The sequence below is a fragment of the Gambusia affinis genome, linkage group LG02, assembly GCF_019740435.1.
Source record: "Gambusia affinis linkage group LG02, SWU_Gaff_1.0, whole genome shotgun sequence".
Taxonomy (NCBI): Eukaryota; Metazoa; Chordata; class Actinopteri; order Cyprinodontiformes; family Poeciliidae; genus Gambusia; species Gambusia affinis.
In genome coordinates, this window is record NC_057869.1 from 22961126 (window position 1) to 22973081 (window position 11956).

The 11956-nt window shown below is 42.2% G+C and overlaps 1 protein-coding gene across 2 annotated transcripts; it reads right to left on the reverse strand.

Moving 5' to 3' along the window:
* Window positions 1-2220: 2220 nt before the first annotated feature.
* On the reverse strand, window positions 2221-11679 carry leo1 (LEO1 homolog, Paf1/RNA polymerase II complex component). 2 transcript variants are annotated; one of them, XM_044134385.1, is made up of 14 exons: window positions 11467-11679; window positions 10398-10540; window positions 9872-10152; window positions 9057-9265; window positions 8702-8806; window positions 8517-8611; window positions 8251-8399; window positions 8067-8151; window positions 7883-7977; window positions 7074-7208; window positions 4912-5047; window positions 3011-3203; window positions 2836-2933; window positions 2221-2532 (listed from the first exon to the last, which is right to left on the reverse strand). In XM_044134385.1, exons 1-14 carry the CDS (start codon window positions 11522-11524, stop codon window positions 2419-2421), a joined length of 1896 nt encoding a protein of 631 aa, XP_043990320.1. In that variant the 5' UTR covers window positions 11525-11679; the 3' UTR covers window positions 2221-2418. The 2 variants fall into 2 exon arrangements, with proteins under 2 accessions (XP_043990320.1, XP_043990311.1); XM_044134376.1 differs by having other exon boundaries at window positions 10398-10543; window positions 11467-11570.
* Window positions 11680-11956: the final 277 nt, after the last annotated feature.

The following is an 11956-nucleotide window of genomic DNA, read 5'->3' on the forward strand; positions in this document are numbered from 1 at the left end:
GCGTCATTCTGGCAGCTGAACATGAATCAGTAACCACGGCTCTTGTTCTCTCCTTTCTCCTCTTACTGTGCGGCTCAAAGGGGATCAAGTCACAATGCCTCACCTCGCTGGGCTCCAACAGCTGGAGCACTGACGTTGATAACTGAGCTGCATACCTGCTGATGGTCCTGCAACAGCTTCGGGATCTGGTGGAGGGTAAACAGTATAATGCTACCATTAAAAAGATCCAGCCAGGGAAAATGCTTCTGAAGGGGGTTATTATCTCCCTTTTTCTAAACTGCCTGACTTGCCCTGCTTGAACTCCAAGCTTTTACTCAGTTACTTAACAACATTAGCAGTTGCATAATACATGCCTATGTCAATGTTCATCACACGGTACAACTTGACTTGTACCATGTGACGAAAGCGCTTCCCTTTTCACTACATATAGGATTCGGTTCTCGAGGATCACTGTGAGTTTGTAGCGAGCTCGGTGAAATTCTTTGAGTATCTTTTCAGACAAAGCTTGTCCACCTTCTGCAAATTAAACCAAACTGGTGTCAAACACTTGTGCTGCAGCAGCAAAAAAATTTGTATGTGCAGCTGACATTTAAAGATGTTAACAAATTATTCCAGAGGTTGTCAAAGGTCAGATAGCCCAAAGAAATTTGGCGTCACAAGAATCTCTGCTGCACAAATGCAGCACAATTAATTAATCTCAACTATGTTTGATTTTCTTTATGTTGGGGGTTGAGGCAGGATCTTCAAGTTCTTCAAACAACTTTACTCAGGTCCTGTTTTCACAAACGTTCTGATCTTTTTACAAAGCCTTAAGCAAGGTAGAAAAGGAATGTACCCATTGTGATGTACTGCGAATAATACGGTGGTTTGAGCTGAATCAGGCACCGTCTAAGTCAATTATTTTGAACTAAAAGTCTAAATGTGGTTAGCACAACAAATAAGGGAAATTGTGTTTGATTGACCTTTGTTTACTGTAGCAATTCTTCCTGGTAAATTTTGTCTTATTGTTGGAAAGCCCACTTATTTCCCCTTAAATAAGGTCATATTATAGAAAAAAATAAAAACTAATTTGTAATGCTGTATGAAATAGTATTTTAGCTAAAGAAAGCGAATGTCCATCATGGATGCTACATTTCAGAGGAGTTATTCTTTGTATTCCCGTTTCTCAGCACTATTACTTTTTAAATCCTTTACAGAGAAAGTACCATGAACTAACTGTGGGAAAAAACACTTTTACATTAAAAACATCAACTTGATAAAGTTAATACAGCAATGTTTTTTTTCCATTGTCATCTACTCTGGGAAGGGGAAGATGAGTCACATGATCAAAACTTGATAAAGGCCATAGTTCAGGCGTCATGGGTTATCCTGCTGATACATTTTAAGGTTGCTGGAGGTCATACTGACCACTTTTGCTTATCTCTGTTGTCTTCATGTTATCCATTCTTCATATATTTTGCAATGATTGCTGCAATTAACTATTTCTTTTTGCCCTGAAAAGCTCACATGGTGCAGTGCGTCTGCAGCTGCCTCCTCTCTGCTCTCAGCCAGTCGAGGCAGCAGCGCCGCTCGTTCTCAACCTCGTTCTGCTTCTCACATTTTTGGTGAACTGTTTTGAGAAGCTTTTGTTGCGAGTCGGTGCTTTACAAATAAAACCAAGTTCATTTTCTATGAGCTGCATGTACGTCTCTGCTGGCATGGCATTATTCAAAGTGAATGAACTAACTAAAACTAAAAACACAACCTGGATAATAACATTTAAGGTTCATCTGGATGTTTATGGTAAATTGTATTCTTAATGTTTTCATTTGTAAGAAAATTAATACTGGGAAGGGTGATTTAGTAACAGTAGGACAAAATGTGTTTTCTCCACCAGCACTACTCTCTCAAATCCAGAAAATGCTCTTCAAGCTTCGCTGTTTCTTGTAAAACTACATTGTCGAGTCCCTTTGCTCAAGGGTCAGTTTCATCTGCTGAAGGGTTTGTACTTGCAGTGCAAACCCAGCAGAGCATTTACTAAAACTAAATTAGCAAGGGAGGAGGAGGTTGGTTCGATCCGCTCCTCGTCGAGCTGACGGCGGCCGTCTAATGAAGGTTTTGTTTGCTGTCTGGAAGCTGAACTAAACATTATGTTTTCTAATCTCACAACAACCGTGTGATTCATGCATGATTCATAATGCAAAAATAAAAACAAGCGGAGGCTTCCCGGGGAAGCTTCGGTTACATAAGACGACCGTTTATTTCTCACCTCTCTGCTGTACAGAAAATAAACAAACTAATACACACACACACCCACACACAGATCATAAGAAAATATACAAAACACGGCTATTTATACGCCAGATGGACTGACCACTGATGATACAGTGGAAAAGGTAGGAAAACAAAACAAAATTAAGATAAAAAAAATAAAAAAAACTATTCATCGTCCTCTTCCTCCTCCTCTTCGTCACTGATGACATACTTCTTAGCCTTTTTAGTGGTCGTTTCTTCATCGTCTTCTGCCTTCCTCTTGCCTGATCCCTCGCCCTCCTGAGAACAACAGAGGATAAGAAGAGATTACAGAGCTGACGGCAGAATACGTTCAGTCTGGCTTTCCGGCGATTTCCGTTTATCACGCCAAGCTGTGTGTTTTTTTGACACTGTCTTCTCTTGATTTGAGGAAAAACACCGCTGCGGGATGTAAACAAACACGCACGCACGCACTTCAGAACAGTCAGGACTTCCTGTCCGGTTCAGTTCACATCAGGATAAGTGGAAAAGGTTGGCGTTTTACCGTCCACAATGTGCTACCTCACACTGCCCCCTGCCTGTCCGCCGGGGCGCTGCGCCTACCTCGTCACTGTCCAGCTTCTTGGCCTTCATCAGCCTTTGGGCTTTGTCATCATCAGAGCCTTCGTCGCTGTCCGATGAGTAGATCCTCGCTCTCTCCTCTGGAATGAAGACGGGGGAATTGTTGAGGACGAATATCGGCGAGAAACAAGGAACACAAGAAAACGAGTGCGGCTACCTCGCAGGCCTCCTCCTCCCTTGTATTTACTCTTGATGGCCGCCAGGCTGATGGCCTCCTCGCCCTCCTCCTCGTCGTCGTAGCGGTCGGGCTCCAGGTAGCTGCTGCTCAGGCCCCTCTGGTGCTGCTTCTCCCTCATCCTCCTCTGCTGGGACTCTCTGCGGATCGACGCCCGCAGACGCTCCTCCTCTTTCTGCCGATACAGACGTTGGACGCAATTAGATTTCATCACCAACAAAAAAGGAACAAAAAGGAAAAGGAACAATTGAACAGCAGGTTAAGGCCTCAAAATTTGAAACGACTGCTGTGACTCCAGTTGCAAAAAGCTTTACTTTATTTTTTAAAGACTTGTTTTTACTATTTTTAATTCTCAAACTAGACAATAAATGTTCACATTTTTTCAATAAAGTGTTTTTTTTTTCTAGATAAAATTATTTACAAGAAGTCCTGTGTTTATGTTTGGGGAATGTTAGATATTTCTGCCTTCCAATGGAGGAATGCTAAACAAAATCAGAGGACGGCTTCAGAAATTACAAATACAAGCTCCACCTCACCGTATCATGTTGAAATTCCACAGTTTAGCTCAATTGTTCAGATTTTTCTGTCAGTTTCCAGATTGCTTTCATGTCAAAGTAAAAATATTTCAAGAATATTTGCCTCTTCATTAATATTTTTAATACGGTGGTCTTAAGATTTTTTTTGGGGGGAGGGGATGCTGATCTGTAGTTAAAGTTTTCTAAATTCCTTTAGATCCTTTTTTCTCTAGAAATCTGGAATATAAGCTACTGCTGCTGGAGATAAGTTGAAGTATCTAGATGTTATTTTAAAAAATGTGAAAGCATTGTTTACACTTTTTTTAAAATTCAGGCTTTGGTCTTTTTAAAATTTCAGCGTGTAGGGTCTAAAAATTATAAATGCGTTTCCTATTCTCCGGCCCACATTTATCGATACCTGAAACATGCTTCACCAAGGAAAGCGCCTTGTTTTCTCTCCATTTTCATTTCTACGCCAGCAACTACCAAATATGCAATAGACACATATGTACCGTAAGTAACTTAAGCATATGGGGAATGTTTAGATTGTTTGCAATGGGGCTCAAATGGGCAATTATGGGCAGTAATTGTCACACCTGCAGTAGATAGTTGTGTACTTCAGTAGATTACTTGATCATGGAGGCTAAAGTTCTGCTATTCAGAGCAAATATTTTATAAAACTTCAACCCACATCACATTTACACAGCCTGCGGTGGATTTCAGTACAAAACAAAACGATACACTCAAAAGATATCAGTTCAACACAATCCCTTCATAAATCTAAAAGTATCCCTTTAAGACGTCACTGGTTTAGTAAAGGGGGGTTCTTGCCCTCCTGCCAGCCTGGTCTGCTTTGGCTTGGAAAAAAGAAATCTCGTTCTCAGGCTTCCTTCGCTTGAATAAGCTGTTCCTCTGAGCAAAAGCTGCTTTGCTGACTCTGTCTAATGGTGGTAATGCTGTTTACTGAGAAACAACAGGCGATAAGCCACATGTTAGGGTAATTGTCAGGAACACACTCCGACACGCTGACTGAAGATTCACCCACTGAGGCTCCTCCTGACCAGCCGACCCCCTCAGGGCGCACTCTGGCAACAAAACGTTACGCGATGCCATCAGTCGGGCTTGTTTGGGTTGACGGCGGATCCCCGTCCAGTCTCAGTGTTGATGCTGACACAGTTTAAATTTCGCTGACAGCTGCTTGACCTCGTTACATAAGTGCGGCAGGTTATGCCTTTATGTAACCCAGTACGATGCTCATCAGCAACCGGCCTTATGCAAACCCCTTCAGCCGAGACAAAAGGATTCCACAAAGAAAGGTCGACATAAAAAAGGAAAGGCAGAGATGGACAGAATGCCAGCGAGCATTACTTTGATCATTTCGTTGCGCTGTGACTCGGGATCTCTTCCGGCCATGGGGAGGATTCTGATCTTCTGCGTCTTTGAGCAGCGGTCGGCCAGAGACAGCGTCATCTTCCTGTGGGTGGCGCTGTCTGTGGAGTGGGGTCTGGAGACGCACAAGAAAAAAAACGCAATAAATGGTAGTAATATTACTGAATGTGGGTAGTGATGTTTTTGGGAGTTGACATTTTCTAAACCAGAATAACTTTAACAACTCCAAAGAAACGAACAAACAAACGAACAAAAAAAAAAAAAAAGCAAAATCTAAAGGAAACTTTCAGATGTTACATTTTGGATCTTTATTCACCATCATAACAACCCAGTTCAAACTACTTCATTGTGAAATTTGTATTATCAAAGATGTAGCACACATTGTTACTTTCTAGGAAACCATTAATCAACAGGCGTCCAAGAAATTGGAACTATCTTCTGTAAATGAATTTGTAATGACCAGAGTGTGTCAGGTTATGATGCACCTCATCATAAGGGCTGAATTCCCTAAATTATGCCTGGGTGTTCCAGAAAAATTCCTGAAAAGTCCCTTAAAAGTTCTGGGAGGAATGGGGAAATTTTGAGGTTTCTTGAGCATTTCGATCTGGAAAGGTATTTTCTAAGAGCAGAGCACAGACCTCAAAGTTTCAAGAAGTTACATGTCCCTAATGGAAAAGTATCCAAGAAAGTTCTTGAAAGTTAAATGTTAAGCTAAGCAACAAAACTATTGATACCCCTGGCAGATTTAGAGCCTTTATTTCAACTAAAAGGTGAGACGGAAACAAAAGATGACAAAACAGACAAAGTTCAATTGGCATTACAGCAACCAAAGCCTTCTTCTTCTCCACTGGTATTTTGACTATTTTCAGCAATGTGTGTGAGGTTGTCAGGCCTCCTTGCCATCACCCTAATCTCCAGTTCTCTCCACATAGTCTTAATCAAACTAAAGTTGGAGGAGCCCAGTCGGAGTCAAACATGATGGTAAAATTTAAAGGCTACTTTAAAGTTAAATAAGCCAGAGGCATGAATAATATTAGGTTTAGCTTTAAGCTCTTGAACTTAACTATTAAGTTATAGAAAGTACAGAACGAGTTTAGGTCCGAAAGGAAGGCTTTAATTTCTGAGACTAAGTTTCCAAATTCTGTAAGTTTCTGAAAACGAGTTTAAAAAAAATAGATCTAGAAAAGTACCAAAAACATTGATCTATATTATCAGTCCTTCAGGAGAAGATACTCTTAACACGTTTGTTCCTCAAACTTTCCTCAACTCTGCTCCAAAACTGTCTTTCGTTTCTGATAATAGAGTTGTGGGTATCAGGCTTACAAGTTTCTGAGAGAACAATCACAGTAATGATTGTCTGATAAGTTTTTGGAAAACTAATCTGTAAGTTTCTGTGCATAACCTCTACATTTCTGAAAAGTGCCGCAAAAAGCTCTGAGAAAGTGTCCCATCCGTAAATGTACGGTACGTAAATTATGGAAAGCAGTCTCTAAGATCCAGAAAATAACCTTCGACCTCTGGTACCTTGAAAACTCTGAGTCTTGGAAAGTTAGGGGAACATCTTGTGTAGCTTGCCCGTCTATTTCAATCAATTCGGCTCAAAAATAACCTAAACATTGTTTTCTTTATACTAAAGGAAAAATCTTGTGAATTAAAACATCTTCCAAATGAGAGAGAACATTACTCCAAACAGATTGTACTCTGGGAACAGCTTTGGCTCTAATCTTCCCAATAATCCACCAAGACATATTTTAATGTTCAGTGTGGGAGCCGGCTGGGTCGAGGCACACTAAACCAGGTCTGGACGACGGCTGACCGCACTCGTGTGTTCTGAGAAGACAGAACATTCAGGTGGGCTTGAGGGGGAAGTAAGAGGCTTAAATGGCTCTTATTGAGAGAAACCTGCCCAGCTTGTGCCAGGTGATCCAGAGACTTACAGCACAGAGTACATTTCTGAATGATCCCTGATTGTTGTTGTTTTTTTTTGGCACACCGACGCTTGTTTACTGCTTGTTCTGCTGTCAGAGCGCCAGATGCAACACGGTTATCTCTAACTACTCATTGTGTGCTGCTCAAAAAAAAAAAAAGAGAGAACGAGAGAGTGAGAGGTTTCAGACTTGAATGCAATGATTGCACGGTACCTGAAGGTGAGTTTGGTTTTGAACACAGCCTGTCCCTGCAGTCCCGTTCCCTGTCGGATGAACAGGTGGTTGTGGTCTCCCTGGAGAGGAGCTTTGTACACGTCAAACACCTCGTTGCCCAGGTGGAGGGACATGCTGCGGTGAGAACGGGACGCTTAAAAAAAAAACATGTCAAACACAGACAACACCACGACGGAAAAGCTGCAGCATGTAGCTTCTATTAAAAACAATATGCATTTACATACTTGACATATCACTATGTCACAGTATAATATCAGATAGATAGTCTGTGGAAAAACATTTTTAAAAATCACGCTCATATACCTCCTCCAAGCGCTACTATTGCAGACTAAAGAAATGCACCGCTCCAGGGAGGAGGAGGAACGCCTAAGTGCTGTCAATCAACCTTGAGTATTCGCTACTCAATGTTCTAATGGAAGAGAAACAACTCCGTAAACCGTTTATCCGCCATCATCCTAAATAGCCTGAGGGTTCAAGGCAGACTCTGCAATCAGGAAGAAAGTGCAGAGAGCAGACGGTGAATGGGAAGAGCAGCGCATGCATGAGGGTGATTGACAGCGCTGAGACGCTCCTGCTGGCTCTGATTTATTGTTTCTAGTTAGCGCTGGGAGAAGACAGAGAAGCTCGATTTTTCACACACAACCTGTTTCATACTATACTGTTCTGACATGGTGACAGTATCAATAAAAATATAATATAAAATAAACATTTTTTAAGTTACATACTGCAGCTTTAAGCTGGCTGTAATGCATTGGCGCGCGCACACACACACATACACACACACACACCTGCCGTCAGACCACTTGACAATACGCGCGTTGCTCTCTCGTGTTTCGTTGCCCTCCTCGTCTCGTTTCACTCTCCACCTGATCGTGTTTTCCACCTGTGGTGGGATAAAAGGAACATAAAAGAACAAACATTCAGCTACAATAACAAAAATGTCTGTTTCATTTTGATTCAGCAAAGACGTGCCTTAAGTTTGAGTCTGGTCCGTCCCTCCTCATCCAGCATTTCTTCATCCTCAAACTCATCCTCGTAGTATTGAGGATCGAAGGGTCTACGAAAGAAAAAACTCAAAATAAATCTCTTTTTTTTTTTTTTGTTCAACATTTTTGACCATCTCCAGTGTTCATTTCTACATTTTGGGGGTTCTGACCTGGGCTCCACTGACAGGAAGTTGGGTAGCTTGACAAAATAAAGGTCTGACCCCAGGTCTGTGCTCACTTTGGGGATCTCCACTTCTATGCGCGTTTCAGGCGCAGGCTCCTCCTCCGCCTGCTCCCCCTCCAAGCCGTCCTCTCCATCCTTTGCAGAGGCAAACACACACACACACACACACACAGTAGGAATCAATGTAGAGTGAGGCTTCTACGACAAGATCAAGAAGAAAAAATAAATAACCAAATGAGAACAGATGGATACCAGAGGCTGCCCTGGGGTCGGCGGCTTCTCTGCGTCGCTGTCCGAAGAAATGTCGTCAGCTTCTCCAAACAGATCGTCCGCAGCCGCTTTCGTTGCTGCAGATCAGAGGACAGAATAATCCACATTGGAGAAAAAAAAGGAGCAACAAAATGTCAGATCTAATGGGAAGGAGGAACATTCCCTACGTTTCTTTGAGTCGCCGTCGCTGTCTGAATCTGAATCCGACGCGGCTTTGGGTTTGGTTTTCTGTCTGATGAAGTCATCTTCGCTGTCGCTGCCCTTTGCAGACTCTGCAACGAATGAGATCCAGGGCATGTGAAGGAAAAACAAAGCACATGTTTCACTGAAGGAAGGCTTGTGATCACGCCCGAAAGGTCAAGCCAAGAACTTCGTCTCGTATTAACCACAAGATAAAATAATCACATTTAACAGTAATCCGCAAAGAAAAAAAAAAAAAAACGTTTAAAGATTAGTGTGCGTCGCCTCGTGATCCGCTTCACGTGCCTCGGCCCTTTCATCTTCAGAACCACGGGACGGTACCTGGCTTCCTGGTCCGCGGCCCGTCATCGTCAGAGTTCTCCCTGTCCTCGTCGGAGTAGTGGCGCTTCTCCTCCTCGTCCTCGGACTGGTCGCTCTTGGCGCCGCCTTCCCACTTCTCGTCGTCAGACTGGTTCTCCCGGCCAGAAGCGTCCCCGTCGGAGTGAGGGGTGCCCAGCCCCGACTGCGGAGTCCTGGGGTCGCTGTGCATGCTGGTCCCAAAACACAACGAAGGCAGTCAAGGAAATGAGGCCGACGGCTTAACAACAAACATTCCCAAATTGGAGAAATAAAGTCATGTAAGGAGCGAACTTTGTTTGTAATTTCTTTCGAGCTATACAGTTATGTAAAAAAGTTAGCACACCCAATGAAATAGAGTTTTACATATTTCAACACTTTTTTTTCTATCTCTAAGAAAAAAAGTAGCAACTAATTAAACATAGAAAATGCGTTTTGTAAAGGAGGAAGAGTTGGAACACGTTGTCCTGTAATGGCTAGCTCAAAGCATACATCCCTGACAAAGGACAATTTTGTTTACAGAGACTACGTGATTCATTTTATTTGTTGTTTCTGTAGTTTTGTTTACTCATTTTGGACATTTAAAATGTCTTACAGTCCCAGTGTCAAATGTTCATTAGGATTTAAAGTTTATTGATCTTTGACAATGTGCTGAATTATTCTGCCATTAACATTATTTTTAAATTTTTACTTAAAAATGGCCTCAAAACAACAATATTATTGCTTCTCGCAATAATTTCAGGGACAGCTTATCGTCCAGCAAAAATTGTCACTGTGACAGTGCTGGTTGTGTCCCATACCTTCTGTCTGAACGAACACTGCCCCTCTCAGAACGAGGGCTCCCGCCACCGGACATCCCGCTGCTCGCCGGGCTCCCTCCGTCTGACCGGTTCCCTGCATCTTCATCGTCCTCGTCCTCGTCTCGCTGGTCGTGCTCCGACCCACTGTGCTGCTCTGCATCCGAGTGATCGTTCTCCCCCTGGTCAGAGTGGATGCTGGCGTCCGACTGGTTCCCAGAGCGCTCCGACTGGTTATCGCTGCCACTGCGCTGCTCGTCCTCGCTGTCATCGCCGAACAGCTCCTGTAAGGCGGGAGGGGGAGGTCGCGCAATGCTTCACTTTTGATGCAAATTAAGGCTACCTGCATTTTATATATTTATTTTATTTATTTTTTTAAGGCAGCTTTTTATCCAATAAAGCCATCTGTGGGTAAATTCCTATGCAACTGATAAGTCTGAAACAATAACAAATTGATTTGTCACAGCATGAAACCGAGATGGAAACTTAGCAAAAGTGAAATTTCGCGACTGCATAGAAGGGTGCCAACCTTGTTCATGCTCGGCTTCCCTGCCTCCTGCCCTTCGTCATCATCGTCATCATCCCGCTCCCTCTCACTGTCGCTGCCTGAGGCGTTGCTGGCAGATCGAGGTCTCTCCTGCTCCGAGTCTGATCCAGAGCCGGAGTTGGACTCTGCTATGCAGTAAAAGAAAACATTTTTTTTTATTATTGAAGTGTGGGCACAAGAGATGCACCAATAAGGGCTTTTCAGAATAAATGTGGGCTTCAGGTTTTGTCCTGTCGATTCCAAGTTTAACCAGATTAATTTTCAAACATTGGCAGGCATGACAGAGAAACAAAAATGCTGTAGATTCTTTGTTAAAGTTCATAGTCATGAAAAGAAGGAATACCAAAATCATCTCAATAATCTTGGGACACCATATTAAAGAATACACCTTTATTTCCTTGGTCTTAAGATAAAGTGCATCAAAACACACGCTGTTGGTTGATGCAGTTAAAGCCAAAAGACTGAAGAGAACTTTTGTTATAATTGTTTAATTCGTTTATGAGGTGAATGTAGAAAACTACAATCATAACTTGGCTTCTCGTGTCTTCTGATCCAACCAAAACAGATGGCACTTATTGTTGCATGCTTGCATAAACTTAGCTCTGATTAGTGTTCAGAGCTACTAATCACATCACTAATCAGAAATCACAAAACTGATCAGAAATCAGCGCTGTAAGTTAATGCTTCAGCAAATGCGGAGTTAAAATATTTTTGATCTCAGATGTTTAATGGAATAAACTACGTAGCCCGTTTGTGGACATCGGAAAAGAAAAAATTGAACTCATGGCCACGACGTGTTTAAGTTTCAGTGTTAAAGTTTTTTGTTTTTTTTCCCTCCAATGTCTTCAGACGGTCCCGGTAAAAAACAGACAAAAACAAATCACGTTGATTAACGCCTCATGCACAGAGAGCCGCGTTTAACTTCCAGTTTTACATGTCAATCGTCACGCTCACATTCTGATAGTCACGTTGCAAAAAAATATTTACATTTCCTAAAGAGATAATTGTATAACCCAACACCGAACAGTCTGCAGCCGGGACAGTTCAGTACCTCTTTGATCGTTGTCGCTGTCTCCATCACTGCCGAATAATTCCCCCCGGTCCGCCATTTCTTCCAGCTCCAGATCAGGAAGTGATCACCGAGCAGCAGGAAGTGTTTTACTTCTGGGTCACAACCATGCTATCGTAGTAAGGTGTGTCAGACGGTAGGAGGCAGTATTGGACACGATATCAGGACTTTTTCCGCGAAAGATTCAACTTCTTCAGATGATATCGATGCCGTTTCTCTACTTATAGGTTTTCCTATTATCCAGTTCTTTTGAGAACAAATAAACAACAAATAAAATAGTAGTAATAAATGAGTAAATAAACTAAGATTTTGAGATGGAGATATATATATTTAAGTCAGCTATCCATATAATCCTCCATCATCCTCATGTACACTTTATTGTGACTGTACCTTAAATGAGCATCTCCATTTATTCACAATGTTTCAGAGTTCCAGTTTTACTAGAGAGCTGCAGAAAATATTTTATGTAAAC

Excerpts from the sequence above, each read along its gene's own strand:
- leo1 (XM_044134376.1), bottom strand. The coding sequence starts at position 11,524 with ATGGCGGACCGGGGGGAATTATTCGGCAGTGATGGAGACAGCGACAAC. Across the intron at positions 10,544-11,466 it reads CAGCGACAACGATCAAAGAG|CAGAGTCCAACTCCGGCTCT; the intron begins GTACTGAACTGT and ends TTTACTGCATAG. Across the intron at positions 5,048-7,073 it reads AAAACCAAACTCACCTTCAG|ACCCCACTCCACAGACAGCG; the intron begins GTACCGTGCAAT and ends GTGCGTCTCCAG.